The sequence below is a fragment of the Hermetia illucens genome, chromosome 5 (genome assembly GCF_905115235.1).
Source record: "Hermetia illucens chromosome 5, iHerIll2.2.curated.20191125, whole genome shotgun sequence".
NCBI lineage: Eukaryota > Metazoa > Arthropoda > Insecta > Diptera > Stratiomyidae > Hermetia > Hermetia illucens.
Genome location: NC_051853.1, coordinates 9,720,770 through 9,744,410, shown reverse-complemented (window position 1 = coordinate 9,744,410; position 23,641 = coordinate 9,720,770). Strand labels below are relative to the sequence as shown.

Here is a 23,641-nt window from a genome sequence, read left to right as displayed (position 1 = left end):
GGGGTCCCTGAACTAACAACTCCCTTCCTCCCCTCCCCATCCGTTGGTGAAAGGGGTTCCCTGACTTGAAGACTCCCCAAAGCCGGGAGAGCGGGAGGGTTAGCCCGAAGTAATGTGGCAAACGGTTTCAGGCTAGTTCTCAGATGACGTTTAGTTGGTTGTCCGACAGCGTGCTGTTGTGGGAGTCCAACACTCTGTGCGTAACCGCTTTCACCTACCCTACTCCTCCCCCCTTTGGAAAAAAAGCTAAAAATATCCATCTTTAATTCTCGTCCTTCTAAATACGAAAAATGATGTTTCTTGTTGGTGTTTTTAAGCTACCAAACTATTATTAAAGACATTCGATTTCAAGGACAAACTCCTCATCAACATCTCTTCATTTTCGCATCGGTTTTCCTAATTTTTAAATTAAGATGCTCCTCATCCCATGAACAGAGTTATTTACTTCCAAACATACATCCCTTTGTAGCATGGAATTATTTAAGTGCCGCCACCCCTTCATATTTCGCAGGCAAAAACTACAATCAATCAAGGACAATATGTTGAAATGATTTCAAACTGGTCACAAAATCTTATCCATGCATCGTTCATTGTTTATCAACTACGGAATCCTAAATGAGTTCGTCCTTGAATGGAGCTAACCCTCCCATCCAAGGCAACTCTGCAGAAATTTGGGAACAAGCGGAACATCCTGCCAGCTTTAATACATAACTCCACAGAGGAAGTTTGCAATTATAAGCAAAGATATTTTCGAGTATTTTGAAGTGTTTCTGCTTCACCATCTTCTTCCATTCCACAATGGGGACAACAGGGAATCCACCCCAACTTGCCGACTTCCCCAACATCCACACAACCACCAACGTGGCTGCATCACAGCCGCTCTAACAGCGAGAAGTCCTGCGAAGTACGCACGTTCCGTACACAGACAGGACCAATAATGACCGTAAAGAAAGAAAAGTAGACACAAACTTTCCTTGTGACAGCAACTTTTGCTCAACAAAAATAAGAGTTTCGGGTTCGCAGGATACAAGATATTCGCAGAAATCCTGTGGAAAATCGGATGAGTCGGGAGTCGCGATATCGGGAAATAAGGAATTCCATTTAGTTAGTTCCGGTGGTGGCGTTTTTGTATCGTTCGCTTCCAGGTACAACTCCCAGTCTTGAATCCGACGTAGCTGGCTCGCTTCCGACTTTTCCTCGCAGGGATGCAACCCTTGATGGCGCGGCATGGCGAGTAATTCGGCGAATTTTCGCAGATGCTCACGGTTTGACCGTTCGAGATGAATCGATTCGTGGTGGAATTCGGAGGAAAATTATGAGAAGTGGAAAACAGATTGTCCGGGAAAAGTGTAAGTGTTGTGAACGGTGGCCAAGGGCGTTCCGAAGGCAAGTGAAAACCCACCCTGAGCACATTGTGGTTGGAAATAGTGGAAAAATGAAATAGAATTGTGTCCGTGATGCCAAAATCGAGCGATTTGAATGACTTCGATTTTAGCGGAAGTGAAAGCAGTGCGGGTCAGCGGAGCGCCGCCTTTCCTATTCACGGAGCTGGCAATGGGGTCTCGCAGAGTTGCAGTGCGGTGCCGACCACTGGATCGGTCAGCGGAGCAGGGAGCGGACTGAATGGACCGGGTGTAGGGGTGGGCGGGGGAGTCGGAAGTGGATGTGGCGGAGTCAGCCTGGCTAGTAGTGGTAGTGGTGGGGGCGGAAGTGTGACAGGAAGTGGAAGTGGTGGCAATGGACCAAACAGTGGGGGCGGGGCCGGTGGAAGCGGAAGCAATTCGAAAAAGTATCGCCATCAGAACTTCAGCAAAAATATTTACATCGGAACGAAGAACGCTGAAAGATGGGACACGACCAGGCAGCGACTGGCTTTCAAAAACGACGTGGAATTCGTCACATATCTCCTGAACTTAGCGGATAGCGACACAAGCAGGAATTCAAGGTAAGAGGGGAGGGGCCCGCATGCACTGATTCAAACTTCATGTTGTTGAGAAGCGTTTACGGAGCCTTGGCGCCTAAGCTACGCCACACTCCCATATCCCAGAGTGACATCCTTGAGGGGAAACCAAAACCCTCAAACTGACATTCCCCACTCGTGGATGCACTAGAGACTAGGAACATCTATTATCTATAGACAGCCTCAATATTTACATGGAATGGACACAAGAGCATGGAAAGTGAAAGGTGATGTTTTGCTCGGGCACTCTTCACGGGAAAACATTTGCTGGCAATGATTGCGAGTCAGGTCCCATACATCACTAATTGGAGGCATCCTGGAAGCACCTGCAGCCGTCGACATCCATTCCTCATCTGTGTTCGAGTGGTAGAAGTGCTGCGATGTAGTGAGCCAGAAGTTATTGAAACAATGCTGTATTGTAAAGTGTGTGGAGAAATGGAAAATTGTTTTCGTCGTTATTCAATTGTACGAGTGGTGATCCATTGATTCAGTTTGTCTGGTTTGTTCTGCATTTGTATTGGATGGCACTGGTATTTGCCTCTGTGGCTCTGGTCCTGTGGTAGGAGGTGCAGAAAATCAATTAAAAGATGAATCGAGTTGTCTTCTCCGCTAATGAAGTTTGCCTGAGCTATGCCAAGTGTAGTCGTGCCTTTTCATTATTATTTCACTAACACAGCAGCTCATAGTTCCTCGATGATCCCATAATTGGGTCACAATGGAAAAGGATAATGAAGTAATGTTTCATTAATGGAAGATTAAAAATTTGAACAATCTATTTCTGTTCCTGGAGTCCATAATTAATATTGAGTTAAATACGAGTAATAGCCTTCAATCTTTCCGGGAAAGTCTGGACTTCAACGTATGCATCATTGCTACATAGTCCTGACAGAAATTATGACCAATCGACTGACAAATTTCACCCGAGTTATTTAAAGCCGACTGTTAAACCACTATCAACTTGGCTTTACTCAAACCTTTCATAGTTGGTTGAACCCTGGTTTTGCCCTGCTGCTGGAGGCGAGAGGTTTGTTTGAGAAAAAGGTCCTTTCTAAAAATGTGTGTAAAACAAAACCTGGAGGATTGCTTCCTCCTTTCTTTAAGCCGACTGGTTCATTTCTTATGAAATCGTCTTGAATATACATATATCCGCTGGAAAGTAAAGACCGGTAGAATTGAATTGGCGGCTTCGGAAACAGGAATAGCTAGAGTGGCTTGTATGAATCTCGCAGGCTTGTTTCGTTTCATTTGTGCTTCATATGCGTTTAATCAGCGATTCAAGGTTTAAAACTGGTGACTCAAGCCAAAATGGTGGGTTTAGGTATGTAAATGGATAGGACAGGATGTAAGGTAGGTAGGTAGGTATCAGTGGTCGCTCCGAGGAGCCCAATTAGCGCTGTGGTGCGCCATTTTGATGCCACAAACTCCTAAGACCGTGATTGTTGTTATGAGAGAAGGGAGGCAGAGTCCAGCCGGTTCAGATCTTCAGAGGAGCTCTCCCACCCTGCAGTTAGAAATATCTCTGAGGTCCCCAAAGAATGGTTTTCCCAGTGTCCGTAGCCTGATTCTAGAGCTGAGTAATTGCAGAGGAAGCGACTGAGGGTTTCCTCCTCTTCTCCGCAGTTTCGGCAATGCGAATTGTAGGGTAGACTCTGACCCTGGCGACATGGTTCCCTATAGGTCAGTGCCCCATGCAGATTGCCGTAATCTTGTACGTATCTGCACGCGTCTGCCACGGAAACTCATGTGATCGGGTTTTGTTATAAGCAGGCATTTAAGTCCCGCGGCTGCTAACTAGTCCGGGTAGATTCCACCCTTGACCGTCGCCAGCGAGAAACCGACTATACCCACCAAAGGATTACCAAGAGCAGAACCCCGCCTGGCGAATCCGTCAGCTCGCTCATTCCCCTCTATTTTCTTATGACCGGGAACACAAATTAGGGTGACCTTGAGCGTGCTGCCCAGACTATCCAGCGCGTTTCTGCACTGTCCCACCAGCCTGGAGGAAGTCATCGCTGAGTACAAGGCCCTAATAGCCGCTTGGCTACCGGTCAGAATGGCTATGTTACGCTTGGGGTTCGGATCATGCTCCAGCCATCGACAGACTTCAAGTATCGTCAGTACTTCCGCTTGGAATACACTGTCGAAACCTAGGAGACCATACGACTCGGATACACTGTGTATATTCGAGAAAACCCCCGCACCGGCTCCACAGATCATCTTTGGTCCATTGGTGAAGAATACTGTGTCATAACCTTGCAACAGCCGCCAGTTTCTCATGAAGTTCAGCTCGTGTGTGGCATAGTCCGTGCGGAATGCCCAGATTTCCCGAAGTACTTCGTCTAGAATGTTCCTGTAGCCAGCATCCGGACTCACGTAGTTTGACGGCAATGCACGCTACAACGGTGCTATTCAGGCCTTCTTAACCCTCAGTTCTAAGTTCAATCTCCAATTTAGCTTTGGATCCAGGATTACACCCAGATACTTTACATTGGAGGAAAGAACCAATCTTTGTTTATTCAGCCGTGGTATGTGGACTTCAGGTACCCTTGTATTGGTGCTGAATAGCATCAGTTCCGTTTTGGTGGCTGAGTTTTCGCCGAGTCCGCATTTTGCGGCCCACAGGCACACCTTTCGTAACGCTCCTTTCATGACGTCGCTCATAATGGACGGAAACATCCCTGACACTAATATCACCAAGTCGTCGGCATACGCCACTACCTTCATCCCGCCAATGTCCAATATTCGCAAAATTTCTTTCATCACTATTAACCAGAGCACCGGAGTGGGGGCGCCACCCTGGGACGTGCTTCTGTTCACAGCTCTGGTCAGGTGGTTGCCTACCAGATCTGGCTGGATTATCCTGGCACTTAGCATGGATTTAATCCAATGCGTAGGACTCCCCTCCAATCCAACACTGGTCAAGGCTTCCCTGATGGCGTTGATACTAACGCTGTTGAATGCTCCCTCTATATCTAAGAAGGCAGCTAGGGTATACTTCTTGTACTGCAGTGACCGCTCAACAGTGCCAATTATCTTGTGGGGAGCGGTTTCTGTGGATTTGCCTTTGAGGCAGGCATGCTGGGACTTAGAAAGAGGTGTCCTCTCCATAATCGCCCTTAAATAGATGTCTAGGACGCACTCTAGGGTCTTCCACACGAAAGAGGTGAGGCTGATTGGTCGAAAGTCCTTCGCGGACTCAACAGGTTGGCGTTCTTTGTTGCTATGGTGTTCGCCAAATGTTTTAGTTCTTCTGGCGGAGCTGATCGGTCGTGAGCCAAGTAAGCCGAGGAAATATAAACGTTCTCTGCCCCCGCCTGCTCCAGTTTGACCACGACTAAGTCGCTAGAACACAGAAGGTCGTGCAGACTCTTCCTCGTGAGGATACATGCTTTAGGTCTGTCCTGTTCAGCGTTTTCTATGCTGTGGAATAAATTATAATATTTGCTTTAGAGCCCTTTGATGGTTCGGACGCCTCCGACCCAGGGCTCCTGTATTAGTCCGATGTCGATGTCTTCCTCTAGGAGGAAGAGCAGCAAATTAGCAGAGGCGCACTTCGAGTGCTGCAGATTTATCTGCGTTACCATCAGCATGGTTTTCTTGCGTGTGGGGTTCCTCGAGCCACGTCGAACGGTCGATCCTCATCTCCTCCAACGGCACATTGGTGGCGTCGATTGCATCTAGGTCGTTATCTGGTTTTGCAGAGCGGAACACTTTCACCTTTGCGTTCCTGACTCCGAACCGCACTTTATAGTCTACCTTCTCCAGTGCCTCCAGGCACTCTCCGTTTATAGAGGAATTTCCATCCGTCAGCGTCACACGTGAGTGGCTGCTGGCCGCGTCGTGACAGGGTTTCACAGTTCGTGGCTCGCCGGCTGGCTGTTGCTGATTACTTTTCTCCAGAGGATGCTAAGCGTCGGAGCTCTTGCCCACTCTGCTCCGCTTGTGGTCTTGTTCGACTACGTTTTGAAATCGATTGCATTTGGGAGCAATGGGCTTCGCCTACTGCTCGTCCACCAGGCATTTGCAGATATATTCCTCAACAATCGCCTAGTATTTAGCGAGATCCTTTTCATCCCGCTCGTCGACAGTATCGGCCTCTTTATTCTTAGTAATCTTGCTGAGAATGTGCATGGCTTTCTGGTACTGACTCTTGAGCGGGGCACCAGTGGACCTTCGCTTCTTAGCTGGTTTCCGGTGACCGACGTTCTTGTGGGTCTTCACTTTTCACAGATCCCTTGACGTCGAGGGTTTCGGGTTAGAAGTATTATGTCAGGTACTCGCTACACACAATTTAACGGCAGCGGATTTCAGGCTGGAAACCACTGGTCCGTCCGTCCGGTCCCTGCGGTTGGTTTCAGCACAACGGTGCTATAGCTGGCATCGAGTCTACTGCTCTCGACGGCTACTGCCTCCTGGCTGGATGCCAGCAGCTCGTACTCCGATGATGCGCCTGACAACATCATCTCTTCTTCTATTGTCGGTTTGTTTGTTTTTTTAATAATTGAGTCCTTGTCTTGGTCCCACGAGTAGTCCGGGTCATTCTGTCCGCCCTGGCTAGTCTGGGTAAAGGTCTTATTTGAAGCTGAAGGTGCCCAAGGTATTAAGAGTTCGCATACTAAAGACCAAGTTCCCCATTGACCACGCCTTCCTCGGCATATGCCGTTCTACCTTAGCTTGGGGTCCTATTAGCACCTTCTCCAGTGCAGGGAGGGCGATCCCCCGGCTATTGCTTCGGTTTATCCCCCCGCCAGATCCAGTTGCCCCTAAGGCAAGCAGATCCTCGTCAGTTGGATGAAATTATTGAAAAGTGATTGAAAACAAAAATAGTGAGCTCGAACGGGGAAGAAACCTCGAAATATGTACTTAATGTGGAAAGTATACATTTTTCTAATTCTTTTTTCTTCTCCTTCTATGGCACCCTATGTGCTGATGTTGATACGGTCGTGTTGCTTACCTTTCCTGTAACAGGGTTTTAAAATGCCTTGTTAAAGTCCGATTATTAATGTCGAAATCCTTCCGGAAAGGGTAGTTCTTTACTGAATATAAACAGAAACACTAAGTAATTTTAATACGCCTGTCACATTTCGGACTGATAGTTTTTGTAAACTAAAATAGGCTCCGTTGGCAGCCAACAACCGTACGCGGATTTCATCATCGTAGCTGTTATCGGTTGTGATTTTCGACACTAGATAGGAGAAATTATTAACGGTCTCAAAGTTGTACTCTCCTATCTTTATTCTTCCCATTCGACCAGTTTTGATGTTGTTGGTTGGTTTGTTTTCGGTGCGGACGTTGCCACCATATACTTTGTCTTGCCTTCATTGATGTGCAGCCCAAGATCTCGCCCCGCCTGCTCGATCTGGATGAAGGCAGTTTGTACGTCTCGGGTGGTTCTTCCCATGATGTCGATATCGTCAGCATAGGCCAGTAGTTGGGTGGACTTAAAGAGGATCGTACCTCTTGCATTTACATCAGCATCACGGACCGCTTTCTCCTGGGCCAGGTTAAAGAGGTCGCATATAATAGGGCATCCCCTTGTCGTAGACCGTTGTTGATGTCGAATGGTCTTGAGAGTGATCCTGCTGCTTTTATCTGACCTCGCACATTGGTCAGGGTCAGCCTAGTCAGTCTTATTAATTTCGTCGGGGTACCGAATTTTCTCATGGCCGTGTGCAGTTTTACCCTGGCTATGCTATCATAATAATAATAATAATCGTTGGCACAACAATCCATATTGGATCAGGGGCTTGAAGTGTGTTAGAGCACTTCATTCAAGATCGTAACCGTATACTACAGTAGACTGTAGGAGACAATGTGGCCAGCATTGCGCTCGCCCGAGATTATTACCCTGATTTGACTCAGGTACTCATTCACAGCTGAGTCGACTGGTATCCGACGTCAAATCACGATACAATTCCCTCTGCCACCAACGAGATTTGAACCGCGACCTTCCGTACGACAGCCTTGTGCTCTAACAACTCAGCTATCTGGACATCCGGACGGCTATCATACGCGGCTTTAAAGTCGATGAATAGATGATGCAACTGTTGTCCATATTCCATCAGTTTTTCCATCGCTTGCCGCAGAGAGAAAATCTGATCTGTTGCTGATTTGCCTGGAGTGAAACCTCTTTGGTATGGCCAAATGATGTTCTGGGCGTATGGGGCTATCCGGCCTAGCAAGATAGCGGAGATTATCTTATAGATGGTACTCAGCAACGTGATACCTCTATAATTGCTGCACTGTGTGATATCTTCCTTTTTATGTATGAGACAGATAATGCCTCATTGCCAATCGTCAGGCATTGATTCGCTGTCCCATACCTTGAGCACAAGTTGATGAACCACTTGGTGTAACTGGTCGCGTCCATATTTAACTAATTCGGCTGTAATTCCATCGGATCCTGGCGACTTATGATTTTTTAGCCGATGAATTGCAACTCTCTGAAGAAGTGAAATATCTGGAGGTTGCTTCAGAACAAGCTTCTTTGGAACAAACTTGTAGAAGCAAAGATGAAACGAACTCTCACAGCTTATGGACTATATAGGTGGAGCTTTGGTTCTGTTTTCCTTGTAAACTAGCCACACTGCAAAGAACTGTCTGTCTGGATATCACCGGCATCCGCATCGACTTGATGCCGGACCGGACCAAAAGAAGAGCAACTTGCTTCCACTCTCAGGAGTCCGTGGACTATCGGACTCCTCTTTTTAGGTTTAACACCCAAGTTTCAAAATTAAAAGAGAGACGAACGGTGCTATGGTTTTTTCTAGGTCATCGAATCGATGTGGACTTAGGACTCCCCAATCCCTAAAAAAAAAGAAATTCTTTAGCTCCGGCCAAGCTTTTGGCCTGAATTGTAGTTGGTTTTACGTAGAATTTAATTCGGACCCTTGCCGTGTTTTGCGAATTATAAAAGGGAGCGCATAACATCTGCAAGCCGCTTCGATCACGCTGCTCCCAGGGCAGAGGTGAGGCAGCGTCTGAAGAGTTGCCTCTGCCCTGGTAAGAAACCGTAGCCGTCTTCGTCTCTCTTTTAACCTAATATATTTGTGTGGTAGAAGATATGAAGTTATCTTGAAACGAAGAGAATATTGGAATGAACCAGAAGAATGCGTGTCAGGATATACTGACGTCTTCGACATCGATGGTTCAAAAACAGAACAGGGTTCTAGAGTAGGAGTCTACCTCTCCAGTACAAACGGGAAGTAGACTTTTCTCTTGGGACAATATACAACAATCTTTCAGGCTGAAGTGTTTGCGATCCTAAGGGCGGTAATCTGGATGATTGACGAGCGGTTGAAGGGCAGTTACATCGCAATTTATAGCGATAGTCAAACAGCATTGAGAACTTTAAAAACACTTTAAAAATCGTTCCGGAATGTATTGATTGAACTCTGTTTTTAGATTCAATACGGCGAATCTACTCTGAGTACCCGGTCATTGTGGTGTAGAGGAAAATGAAATCCCGGATACTTTAGCAAAGGAGGGTTCAATTTCCCCATGCCGGACCGGAACCAGCAATTGGGGTGTCAGTAGTTTTGGCTAATGCTGCTCTCAAAAACTGGGAACGTTCGGTATGTTTAGCAGTTTAGTGCTGCTAAACATACCGAACTTTTCCTGTTAGAACCAAACAAACATACGGTAAAGTATATCCTGTGGAAAGGCAGCAAGACTTGCAGAAGTATCACTGGCCATAAGTCACTAGCTGGACATATGTTCACAATAGGAATTCTCCATGATGATACGTATCCATCCTGTAATGAGAAAGCGGAATCCATGGAACATTTCCAATGCCAGTGCCTCGCCAATGTAAGCAGCAGACATCCGATTTTTAGTGCTGATGTGTCTCAACTACAGCGGGTAGCATCACATCTACTAACGGAGATGCATAAATGAATCGGGGATATTCAGTTAGACGAGGGAGTCGAGTACAGTGGACCACTAGATGTGAGTGCTCAGAGCCTTTGCCTCTCTCCCTCCTCGAACACACATACACTACATGGCGCAAAATGATGGATGAGGTGTAAAAGCTTCTCGAAAAATTGTTGGGAGAATTGAAGCACATTGCCAGAAATCTGTAGTAATAGTGCACCCTCCATAGGATTTGTGACAGCAATATATGATATCTAGACTATATGGTCAAATGATGATTTTAATTGTGTGTTATTACAGGAAACTTTTCTCCCTTTGAGGCCTTCCTTGGAGGCAAAATTTTCTACTAATATATGTCATCTCATATTGCACGGCAATGAAAAGTTTGGTGGGAATCCGACTATTATTGACTAAAAATCAGTCGAAGTTGCCCCATCTTGTAAGTTGACGGCAACCGAAGGCATCATAGAATGTTAATATTACAGCCTTACATATTCCTGGATGACTATTTTGGACTGCATAGAAATGGAATCATTGTGTTCCATACAAATGGAATTGTTGTGCACCCTAATACTCTTCTTTTTTTGTGACAGCCATTCTTTAGCCAAGTGTGACTTGCTTTGGGGCATTTATCGTTAAATTTTTATACAAAACAATGTGTTACCTTACATTACTCACATCTTTTTTAAAGAAGATATATCTACATAGATTAATAATTAATAAATTAAAACAACCCTAAAAAAGCCACTTTTCTTTTCTTTTTAGCCTTCCATCTCTATCAGCTACATCCAAGTCTTTTGCGACTATCAAGCTTGAACCAAACCTAAGTGCCAAAGATTTTGGAAATAGTCAGTCCGACAACAGTAGTTACCTGCCACCTTCAAGGAAAAAGCACGGGAAACGTGTTCAGTTCCAAGAAGCCCTGAACGGATTTGTGGACAAGTCCAAGAATTTTCCATCCTTCACCTTAAAGCACAATAAAAAGCACAACCAACATCACGAAGCACAACAGGATCAATCGATAAGCAGTAGTTTGGACGATGAGAATATTCCAGAAGTGCTAGATTGCCGAATAGCGGAAAAGATTCAGGACGAGCTTGAAAAGAAATCCGCAAATGGTTGTGAGAAATTCCTGGACGACACAATGTCAACGGACTGCAATAAGGGTGCTATTTGTCTTAAGAAAACGAACGAATTCATAAAAACTTACGATCGCAGCGACGAGGAAGAGAACGATGAGGAAGATGTCGATGAGGACGAGGATGATGAGGAAGACGTGGACGAGGAAGATAATCCTGCGAATAGTGAGTTTAGGATACGCGATCGATCAAAAAAGAAACATGATATACGAAAAGCGCCCCTGAATGGGAAGTTTGACGATAATGGTCCTGTGGAAAACAGGAACGGGATCGAAAAGAGCAGTGACAATGAAGAGGATTACGAAAAGGACGATGAAATGTCTGACAATTCACGTCTAAATAGTATGACACGCTTGGTTCAGTCGTGCAGAGAGTGTACTTTCTCACATGAATATGAAAAGTGTCCTTTCCGGAATGCAGTCAATGATATTTCAGATTGCGTAGATTTCACGACATGGAAGGATCAGGTCACTGATCAGGAAACATCAGTTCCCAACGAAAGCAACGATCACGGGAACGAAGAAGATAACGAGTCGACTAGAAGCTCTAGTGCGACCAACACACCGAAACGTCCAAGTGTGTTCCAGCATTTATCATTCTCTGAAGCTTCCTTGCCCCCTCAACTCGAGATACGCTCTTCGGGGGCGGACTTGTGTGGGGTATTCACAAAAATTGATATTCCAGAACTGACACGGTTGGGTCCTTTGATAGGGGAGGATGTTCAAGCCAACGACATTCCTGAGGACTGTAATATGCAGTATGTTTTCGAGATTTTCAACGGTTCAAAGTCACAATTCATGTCTATGGAAAATCCGAATACCTCAAACTGGATGCGGTATGTTCGTATTGCTCCGACGTATGACGAGAGGACTGTGAATTTGGTGAATATCGAGCAGAAAGCGTACTTTGTGACGTGTGGAGATTTGAAAAGTGGCTGTGAATTACTGTACTGGAGCGACGAATGCAATTCGACGTGGCAAAAGAAGTACACGGAGAAAACAAGTAAGTAACCTTCTTTGAATACCTCTAAGGATATTGTACTGATATTACATCGTACTTTGACATATTACTTAAACAACATAATGACACTTTTGAGTTACAAGGTGACCACAACGACCATCCGAATTAATCAGGATCAATCACGAAGGCTTAGCTCTCCCAAAACCAGAAGAAAATGGAGAAATTGTCCGTAGAGATCCGCCCGCACCTGAGTGAAACTTTACTATAGTGTCCCATGGCCAGGCGCTTGTATGCCTCTCTGTTAAGCAGGAGCGAGAATGTGCCACTTCAAACTCTCTTACGTCATTGTCAAAAAATTAACGTGTCCTTAACCCATGCGTGGCACCACCTCAGAATACTGCATGAAATTGCAAGGTCCAAGAAGGATTGCATCCTTATTATTATTATTCTGTCAAGGGAAAGTCGCACCGCGTCCTTGAAGAACTATTGTGCCCCTTTTACTGGTCATAGTGTACCTATTGATTATAGTATCTCAAGCAGGCCTGTAACCGTTAGGGACTTTAGTATGTTCCCACTTCCAGATGTTTCAACTTCACTGGTGAGGGAGATGGCTTGGCAAGTGAGTGAGCACTACACCCACAGTGACCACCAGGCCATCTTCCTCCGCATTTGGAACCGGGGAAGCAGTCAACGACGCTCTGGAGGTGGAAAGGCTAAGGCGGCTGGCTGGTCTATCGGAGCTTTCGACGAGGAGACATTCCTTGCCGCATTGGAGGGAGCCCATGATCCGGATGGAACAGCGGTGGAAAGGGTCACACAGCTGTCTCAGCGTGTAACCGAAGCATGCGACGCTACGATGCCACGACGACGTTTGCACCACGGCAAGAGGCCTAACTACTGGTGGAACACGGAAATCGCTCTCTTGAGATCCTCTTGTCTCCGAGCGAGGAGACTTTCGAGAGCGTGAGGAGGAATACAGGGATCTGCGAAGCAACCTTAAGAAAGCCATTCGGAGAAGCAAGCGGGAATGCTACCAGAAGCTCTGCATGGAGGCTAATACGAATCCGTGGGGTACAACCTACCAAGTTGTAATGAAGAAGATCCGCGGGCGGAAATCACCTCAAGTGACATGCCCACGCCTCTTGTTGCAAATAATTAGAACTCTTTTCCCGCAGCAGGAGCAGAACGAAAGAGAACCCCAACTGGCAGCTCAGGAGGACGTCTTCTCGATCACTGCTGTTACCGAAGAAGAACTTTGGGAAATCTGCAGACGTATTGGGGACAGTAAGGCTCCAGGATTGGACGGAATTCCGAACAAGGCTCAGAAGTTGGCCAAGGCCAGACCAAGGTGGTTCGCAAGCACATTCGAATCGTGTATGGCGGAAGGAGTGTTTCCCGCCCAGTGGAAGAGGCAGAAGCTGGTGTTGCTACCGAAGCCCCGGAAACCACCCGGCGTGCCCTCTTCATATCGCCCTATTTGTCTCTTAGACACCATGGGGAAGATGTTGGAGAGGGTGATATACAACAGGCTGCTCCCGTTCATCGAGCTTGCGGGTGGTCTTTCGGAGCGGCAATATGAGTTTCGGCGAGCCCGGTTTACGGTCGATGCAGTAGCAAAGGTCGTGAAATTGGCTCGAAATGCAATGGCCATGGGCAAATGCTGTGCTCTGGTGACGCTGGACGTCAAAAATGCTTTTAACTCAGCCAACTGGAGCTGGATTAAGGGCGCTTTGGTCAAACTGGGTGTTCCTAGCTACTTGGCTCGGCTCATCGAGAGTTACTTTTCAGACAGACTTCTCTGGTACGAGACGGACGACGGGCCGAAGGAGTACATTGTGACAGCAGGTGTGCCTCAAGGTTCTGTATTGGGACCGCTGCTGTGGAACATAATGTACGACGGAGTGCTTGGCCTTCGCATGCCGGAGGAGACAACGCTGATTGGTTTTGCGGACGACCTGGAGGTAGTTGCAATAGCAAAGCATCCCGAGGACGTGGAGCTTTATGCAAATGAAGCCATTCATATCATCAAGTCATGGTTACGAATTGCCAAGCTGGACCTGGCGGACGAAAAGACGGAGGCGGTCCTCATTACCAACCGTAGGAAGAACAACACGGTTACCATCCAGGTTGGTAATCGTGAGTTCGTCTCAAAATCGGTTGTCAAATACTTGGGGGTGATGATCGATGCCAAGCTGAGTTTCAAGGGACACTTGGATTATGCGCGAGAGAAGACAGAAAATACCAGCTCATCCCTTGCAAGGATGATGCCTAACGTGGGAGGGCCGAAGTATAGTCGCAGGTTACTCATCGCGGGAGTGGTGAGGTCGATCCTGCTATACGCGGCCCCTGTCTGGGCGGGAGCGTTCAACCACGCTGTCAACCGGAGGAAGATAAGTTCGGCATACCGGCCAATTGCGCTAAGGGTGTGCAACGCATTTAGGACGGCGTCGACGGAGGCAGTGTTTGTCATCGCGGGAATGATCACTATAGATCTTCTAGCGGCGAGGCACACTGGCTCTACGAAAAACGGAAGGCAAATCCAGCCGAGGTGAATGCGGATTTCCGAAAAGCCATCAGGAGAGAGTTGTGTGGCAAGTGGCAACAACGTGTATCGAGAAATGGGTCAACCAAAAGCACGGAGAATTGAATTACCACCTGACACAGTTCCTTACGGGACACGGTGGCTATAGGAAGTACTTGCATTGCTTCGAGTTGGACGAGTCTCCCAACTGTCCTGAATGCGGTGCTACATTGTCCCAGATTTCTGCAGCAGAAAAGGAGGTTGAATAGCTTCTTAGGGGCAGACATCGAGCCCTCGAACCTGGCGGGAGAGATGCTGAAGTCGGAGGAAAACTGGATGGCGGTAAATGAGGCAGTAGCCGTGGTGCAGACAAAACTCCTGGAGTTGGATCGAGCTCGGAAGGCGGCACGACGGAGACGTGACATGGACGAGCTGGTATAGCGAACCAGAGCCTCCCCCGCGAAGTAATACTTCACGGTGGTCCCGCGGGGAGGGGCGGAAGAGTGGGGATGGTTTTAGTGGGTGCGAATCCCACACACTGCTGCAACCTGGCGCAGCAGCGTCTTTCTAAGATTTCCACCTCCATCCATAACAAAAAAAAAGATGTTTCATCATTGCATCTGGTATTAAGTGTTCTCCCAGATGTCTCGACCTACTTTGCACAAGTACCGGACACTGTCCCAAGACGTGTATAGAGGTTTCGTCTTCCTCCTCACAGTGGAAGGTCCGTAGATATCCCTAGCTTCCCTAGGTGGTAGTTCAGCCGACAATGACCAGTGAGAATTCCCACTTTGATTCGTAGGTTCTTTTTTGTGAGGTTTAAGCAATCCTTTGTGCGCATGGGTCCGTATCCCCCAATAAGCACCCTGGTAGGACCGCCCAGTATAGTTCCCTCAACCGTTTCTTTTCATTTCTTAAATGCATAGCCATGAAACCGTTTCCGATTCCACAGAAGGGTTCTGGCCCATGTAAATGCGTCCCTGCTCCCTTCTTGGCTAGTTCGTCCGCTGCCTTGTTGCCTTCCTACCCAGCATAGCCTGGAACCCAAAGTATCCAGACCTTGTTGGACGAACCGAGTGTATTCAGTCTCTCAAGGCATTCCCATACCAGTTTAGAGTTCACCTGTTTGGGCCTAAGTGCCTTGATCGCTGCGTGGCTATCGGTGAGAATAGCTATTTTCTGCCTCCCTGTAGTTCCTTTTCATATTAAAGGAGGCACATTTGTCTATGGCGTATATTTCCACCTGGAATATGCTAGTGTACCTGCCCATTGGCTCAAAGTACATTTTCCTTGGACCAATGACACCGGCACCCGCTCCCTCTGCTGTGAGGCTGTCAGTGTACCAATAATCAGTTGCTGGTTTAAGCCGTACGTCGCAACCACGCTCTCCCAGTTTGCCTTGTTACTCCAACGTGTTTCAAACTTCTTGTCGAAGTGAAACCTCGTTGTCATGTTATCCATCGGTATCAGTAATTTGGGATACCGCCTAGAAAGAATATCAATCTTCCCTCGATTGAGGCAGCTCCCCTCCTCACTCATACTACCGGCCATCCTGAATATTGATCTCCTTGCCTGCATCTGTATGTGCAGATGGAGAGGAGTTAATCCCAGAAGGACCTCCAGGGATGCCGTTGAGCATGTCCTCATTGCCCCACTGATACACACGCAAGCCAGCCTCTGGAGCTTATGTAATTCCTATTTCTATTTTGTATTTCAGGTTCTTTTTTTTTTTTTGAGGAGGTGGAAATCTTCAAAAGACACTGGCCTGGATACGCCAGCGTGTGGGATTCTTACCCACTAAAACCACCCCCCACTCCCCCCAAGCCCCGTGGAACCACCATACGGTATTACATCACGGGGCGGAGTCAGCTCTTTTTAGCTTGGTCCACTTTCGTCTCTACGCGGCGTATGTGACCGCGCTTTTCTGCTCTCCTCTGCCTTTCGCAGTTCGCTATGGATAGATACGACCATTGAGTTGATCGCATCTCAGTCTTCCTGACATGCTAGAATTCTTTGCACCAGATTCTCTGGTACCAGCATCTCTCCTAGAGTCTCCTCTAGGTTCTTCCTTTGCTCCACAAACCTTGGGCAGTGGAAGAATACATGCTCTGGGTCCTCTGGGACTCCATCGCAGTTTGGACAATCGGGTGAGGTATCTAGTTTAAACCTGAACAGGTACTGGCGATATCCTCCATGCCCCGTGAGAAACTGAGTAAGGTTATAGTTAATCTCACCGTGCCATCTCTCCAACCACTCCTTGATGGCAGGGATGAGCCTGTGTGTACACCGACCCTTTCCCGAGCGTTCCCAACGCTCTTGCCATCTATTTAGAGATCTCTCCCTTTCGGCGTTCTTCGTCTGCGATGAAGGAGAGATAGACTTCGCACTATATATAGTCGTCATCTCATCTGCCAGTATGTCAATGGACATCATTCCTGAGACGACGAATGCTGCATCATCTGAGACAGTCCTGAATGCCGAGAACAGTTTGTTAGCGTTAGATGTAACCTGCAATGCCTTTCCCCAAACTGGAGCTGCATAAAGCAGGATCGAACTCACTACCCTATCTATAAGCAACCTGGAAGCATGTATTTCAGGTTCTGGTGCTGTTCCAACAGACCAGACCAAGGACGCGTAAAATTTTGTTAATGACATGAGAGCGACTGAAGTGTTAAAAAGACCCCCACATTCTCGAGCCTGGATAACGCAAAGGCAGACAAACGTCTGTCGACGAGACTCTTTAAAAGAGCTGATCCTCGTCAACCCGGATCGTCAGTTGGTCATCTTAAAAAACCCATCCTAAAAACCATGGAGTCATCACAAAACTTTAATAGTCTTATTGATCTGGGCGGCTATCACCCATATCAGAATGATGTCTCACAGGATCTTTTAACTATTTTTTTCATTTGTTTGGTTCCAGTTCTATAATTTAAGAAGGATCTCCTCGTTATCAATAACATAACTAATTTTGTACTTTCAGATTGCGGTGGTTGCAATATGAAGTTCGATCATCCCATCTACTATCGAACGCACTGTTCTGTTTTTCACGACCCATCCTTCAGTTTGACCATAAGAAAGTATCATTGTAAAATTTGTGGAGAAGCTGTTCTGGGAAAGGAAAATATAATGAAACATGCGGCACAAATGCATGACGGGAAAGGCGCATATCAGTGCCAATTTTGCAAAAAGTTCTTCCTTCGACTGAATTATTTAGAAATGCATCGAACTTATGGCTGTAGTGCAAATCCGCAACGGGCAAGGCCTCTTTGCGACTTTTGCGGTCGGAAATTTTGTCAACCGCAAAAGCTTAAAGTCCATATCAAACGGATGCATAGTGGTAAGGATTTTTTTATTTTGTTTATTGATATTGTTATATTTATGAATTAGTTAACATTAAGGATTTTCAATAAATCCACGAGGGAGCGAATTACTCGTCTAGGCACGTGGGAAGTACCCATGTAATCCTGTCTGGTTCTCCAGGCTTTTCTAAACACGTCAGATAATGGCGCGCGATAATGTCCGTCTGTCTGCTCATCTTTTTAAGGTGTGTTCAAAACAAAATTTTATTAAAATCGGCTCACTGTCGGTCACACGCACTTTGAACGCAGATTTGAACTGTGAACCCCAAACATGCAATGAGTTACCTTGCTGCACATTGAACTTATTGGAGAGGGCGAACCCCATACAAGTAAAAGAGAATTGGTAAATTTTCTTCACCGGCTATAATCATTTGGGGTATCACCTGAAAGGTTTCCAATAGTACGTTTCAAATCTGTTCTTAGTTTTGACATGGAGTGTAAAGAGGAGGAGTTCGGGGGTCCGAAAGGGGTCAACTACTTCTAGGACCCATTCTCAGAAACTATCCAATCAAAAAATCTAAATATAATTATCATGGTGTTATGCACATGGTATCTAGGCCTACGTTACCATATTTGCTCAAATAGTATATTACTATATTTTGAAAGCTCACTGTGAACCCCCCCTAACTTTGTTCTAAATCCTAATCTTAAATTTTGCAAAAATATAGGCTTCATTATGAGGCTGGATACTGGAAAGTTTCGTCGAAATTCTACTATTATTAGCAAAGTTATAGTAGGTCAATGTTGTCTCCTTGCGTCAAATTACTACTTCCTAAAAGATAAAATATCAGTAACGAATCGAATATCAGGCATATTCAATGTATATATGTAGGACCTATATATAAATTAAACCATCGTGTACCCACATATTTGACACATCGGCGATAAACTTCCGGTTTTCGACTTGTTTAGACATTATTATATGAGATTTTTACTCACCAGGGCACAGTCCGTATCTCACTGGCGGCTGTCAAAGGCAGAGTCTACTCGCACTACTTAGCCGCCGCGGGTCTTAGATGGCGAAGGGTTACCAGCTGTGCTAAGTCAAGAAGGATTTGGCCCGCTTATAACATTGCGCGATCACGGGAACTCCTGTGCCAGACACATGCAAATGCATTCAAGACTACGGTGGTCTGTACGGGGCACTGGCCCATGGGCGACCATGCCGCCAGGCTAGGTATACCCTACAATTTGCATTGCCGAACCTGTGGAGAAGGGGGAATCCCTCATGCCCTTTCTCTCCGATTGCCCAGCTCTAGCTAGAGTCAGGCTACGGACACTGGGTAAGCGAGGACAGCTCAGTGATATTTCTAGTTACAGGGTGGGAGAGTTGTGTTTCTTCGAGAATGCTACGGGTTGGCTCTGAAGATCCAGACCAGCAGGACTCTGCCTCCCTGCTTTTATAACAGCAGTCGGACAGGGTCGGTGAATGCGTTTACGCACAGAGTGTTGGACTCCCGTAACAGTATGCTGTCGGACTACCAACTAAACACCTCCCTGTCATCAGAGGACTAGCCTGAAACCGTTTGATACATTACTTTGGGCTAGTCCTCCCGCTCTCCCGACTTTGGGAGCCTTCAAGTCAGGGAATTCCTTTCACCAACGGGAGGGGAGGGGAGGAAGGGAGTTGTTGTTGGTTCAAGGAACCCCTTACCGTCCGATCTCTCCGCCGGTCGAGTTCAATCTTCTTCGCAATAAGAAGAGCACGAACATAATGCGTAACACGATTCCAGCTGCCCACGCTCTTCAGCATCTCCTTGACAATGTTGTCCGGAGAGAGCTCCCCTATGTCTGCATAAAGCTGCTGACGAAAGCCGTCCTACCTCTCGCAAGAGAAAAAGGTGTGTTCAGCGTTGTCCGCCACTTCATTGCAGAACACACAATCAGGAGATCGCGCCTTCCCAATCCTGTGCACGTAAGACTTGAAACCTCCATGCCCGCATGGAAGATGGGTAAGAAAGTAATCAATCTCACCATGCGTTCGGTTCAGCCACGGGTCTAAATTGGCGATGAGTCACGCAGTCCATCTTCCCCTTGGCTCATTTTGCCAAGAGAGTTGCCACTCGGTAAGGGTATGTTGACATTCTCTACGAGCAAACACCTCTCTTAAGTCCTTGTCCTTACGGCGGTAGATAGCTTTACGCTCGTCAGCAAGAGGGCAACGGGGATCACTCCCGCGATCATCATCACGGCCGGTTCGGAAACAGTGCAATAAGCAGACGCCACTCGCAAATCTCTCAGTCTCTGCACTTGAGCAAGGCGCTTACGATGCACCTCTTTGTCAAGGGCATCAGCCCATACCTCCGCTCCATAGAGCAGAACCGACTGCATTGCTCCCATAAGGAGACGTCTCCTAGTAGGTATAGGGTCCCTAACATTCGCCATTGGCCGACTCAAGGCCGCGACTCCAGCTACAGCCTTGTCTGTTGCTGCTTTAATTTGCTCGAAGAAGCTCATCTTTGAGTCAAGTATTAAACTAAGGTATTTAGCTGCTGGTTTTGACTCTAAAGTCAATTCGCCGATCGATATGGGACGCAGGGTTGGGATTCTCCTTATAGTCAAGATAACTACTTCAATTTTTCCAGCGTAAGACTGAAACAATGAGCAGTCATTCATCCGTTTACCCACCGCATCAATATGACAAATCTGCTTTGCGCCTGTTCAACAGTGTGTCCGACAACAAGTGCCCGAGCGTCGTCTACATAACCGACCAGACGCGACTCTTCGGATATATCAAGTCTCAGCAGACTACCGTACGAAGCGTTGCAGAGGTCCGGCCCTAGAATGCATCCCTGTGCCACTCCCGACGTGATTTCCATCCTCCTCTAGCCCTCAAGCGTCTTATAGAGCAGGGAGTGGTCTTTCAGATACGCAAGAGATAGCTTGACAGGTGGAATGAGTTTTCTAATGTGCCTAGCATATCTGTCCATCTTACGGAATTGAAGGCATTTCTGACATCAAGCGTTATGAGGAGCACTATCCGTCAAGGTCGGCGGCTGTTTGCCTGGCCTAGATGAACCGCATCTACGACCTTAATAATAGCATCCACTGTAGATGTCCCTGCTCTGAACCCGAACTGCCTTGGGATAAGTCCCCGGCAGCGCGGATCGCTTCGGCGAGTCTACTCCTGATGAGGTTCTCGAGCACTTTCCCGGCCGTGTCAAGTCTGGCCGTTGTCGGAACACCAGTTTGTAAACTTCCGCCGGGATGCCATCAGGACCTAACGCCTTCTTGTTTTTCATAGTGAGAACCGCTTCTTCGACCTCTCTCATTGTGAAAAGGGGGCAATCCTCCACGCTTTCCGCACTATTGACATCGACCCCTACAGGATGTCTGGGGCTCGGATTCGTTCTGTTTCCAGTCGCAAGCCTTGTTCTCCAGATATTTCAGTAACTCTACTGGCTGACAGTTGCTGTGCAGATCTGATCAGTCTTCCAATCTTCGATCATTTGAGTGGCATTTACAATAGTTTTCACAATTTCAGCCCCCATCTCTGGAGTATTTGAAAATTTTATGGTGGGGGACGAAGAGGCCCTCTTTATTCGCTTCCTCTCCAAGGTGGCGCTGACAAATCGAACTTTACCATTAGTGTTTCCTGTTCACTACTTAGTGGAGTACAGGGCATCTACACAGTGAGACTGTGCTTCAATTTCACTATCATTACATTTAACACTGTGCAAGTGATAAGCTCCCCCATTTGATGTACCATTAGTTTTTAAAGGGAGATGATCGCTACGATTTTTTAACGGGCTTTGAGAGAGAAGATCGCGGGCTTCTCTGTTCATCCTATCCTTTCCGGCTGGGGGTAGGGTTCAAAGTTAAACCCTACCGTTTTCAGATGAAAATAATCTCGATTAGGGACGCCATGACTTTTTAAGCGGGAATCGCCGTAAACTTTTTTTAATAGAGTTTGAGAGGGGAACCTTCCTTGCCCCCTTGCATACCCCTCCATCCTTTCTCTTTAACGCGAAAGGGTTGAAAATCAAAACACTTCGCTGACGACATAAGAAAAATCCACTTTAGAGGACCATATTTGTTTACGGGGTGGTGACCGCCACGAGCTTTCATTAGTATTGAAGCGAGGCCGTCCTCTCCCCCTGCATAAACTCCTCACGCCTTATGAGGTGAGATGGGGTTGAAAAGTTAACCTTTTAGTCCAGTCATTCAATCAACATTATCAATGGGGCAACTATCGCTATCCGGCCTACCTTAGTAAGCAAATTCAGACATCCCGAGTTTGCGTCGAGGTCCATCAATTCGATATCCCTAAAAGCTGTCTGGCGTCCTGGCTTACGCTATCGTTCCATCGCAGGCAGGCTCTGCCAGGTCTTCGTTTTCTACCATAGATGCCCTTATAGACTTTCCGGGCAGGATTATCCTCATCCATACGGAGTGGGTGACCCGCCCATCGCAACCTGTTGAGCCGAATTTTATCTACAACCAGACGGTCGTGATATCGTTCATCCATCCATCAAGTCCATCCTCATTTAGGGGGCTAAGAATTCGTCTCTCGAACGTGGCCAAGCGTTCGTAATTTTTCTTGTTAAGAACCCAAGTCCCGACGATTACATAAGGACTGGCACGACCATTGGTTTGTAAGAGGTTTGACCCTATGGTAAGACATTTCGAGCGAAATAGTTTTTGTAAACTCTGTTGGTACCCTAAAACCCGTACTTTGTCTTCGTACTTCATCTTGCCTTCATTGATGTGCAGACCAAGATCTCGCCCCACCTGCTTGATCTGGATGAAGGCAATTTGTATGTCTCGGGTCGTTCTTCCCATGATGTCAGTATCGTCAGCATAGGCCAGTAGTTGGGTGGACTTAAAGAGGGTCGTACCCCTTGCATTTACCTCAGCATCAGGGATCACTTTCTCCAGGGCCAGGTTAAATAGAACGCATGATAGGGCATCCCCTTGTTGTAGACCATTGTTGATGTCGAATGGTGTTAAGAGTGATCCTGCTGCTTTTATCTGGCCTCGAACATTGGTCAGGGTTAGACTAGTCAGTTTTAACAATTTCGTCGGGATACCAAATTCTCTCATGGCCGTGTACAGTTTTACCCTGGCTATGCTATAATAGGCGGCTTTGAAGCCGATGAAAAAAGGTAGCAACTGATGGTGGAGCCTCTTTGGTATGGGGCAATGATCTTCTGGATGTATGGGACTTTGTTATGGAAAAGGAATAGCTATAGTTCGGCAGCTCATAAAAAAATCAAATTTCTAGATGTTTTGTGTCACCTCACTGTAACAATTCCACTTCCGCATCGAGCGCAGAATTCCCAAACAATGAATAAAAAACGACCGTAAATGCTTGATCAGAATGATTTGTACATATCGATACTCTCTACGAACAAACTAAAAATCCACTAATTGGAACGAAAGAGTTTTAAAGAAATTATGAAACGCTGCACCGTAAGACAACCGTCTATCGCAAGGTTAGAGACAGAAGAGGCTGATCCGTCTCCATGTGGTTTTTTCTGCCCCCAACCAACGGCACATTCTCACCGCTAGCTCCCCCCTTCCGTGGTGAGTTCTAAAGGCGTGCGCCATCTATCCGTCGTATCCGCAACATTCGAAATAAATTTCGAATGCTGCGAATCCTGCTGCGCCACAGGACTATCCGCCCTAGCAATATAGCCCAGAATATCTTACAGATGGTACTGGGCAACGTGTTACCTCTATAATTACTGCACTGCGTGATATTCCCGTTTTTATGTGTGGGACAATGAGTCCTGGGGTCTTGTAGACTTAATCCCACGGTCTTCTTAAGACACGGATTGATGTTGTGACCACAACCAGAGCCCCGCCGCAGCAAGCTACGACGGTGCCA

At 46.8% G+C, this 23,641-nt stretch overlaps 1 protein-coding gene across 1 annotated transcript in view; it reads left to right on the top strand.

Moving 5' to 3' along the window:
* Positions 1 to 956: 956 nt before the first annotated feature.
* Positions 957 to 23,641, top strand: part of LOC119657972 — a 45,162-nt gene continuing 22,477 nt past the window's right edge. Inside the window, exons 1-3 of the mRNA XM_038065183.1 lie at positions 957 to 1,945; positions 10,598 to 11,973; positions 17,433 to 17,789. Of these exons, the coding sequence (XP_037921111.1) occupies positions 1,458 to 1,945; positions 10,598 to 11,973; positions 17,433 to 17,789 (2,221 nt within the window). The 5' untranslated portion in view covers positions 957 to 1,457. The remainder of the gene's footprint in view (positions 1,946 to 10,597; positions 11,974 to 17,432; positions 17,790 to 23,641) is intronic.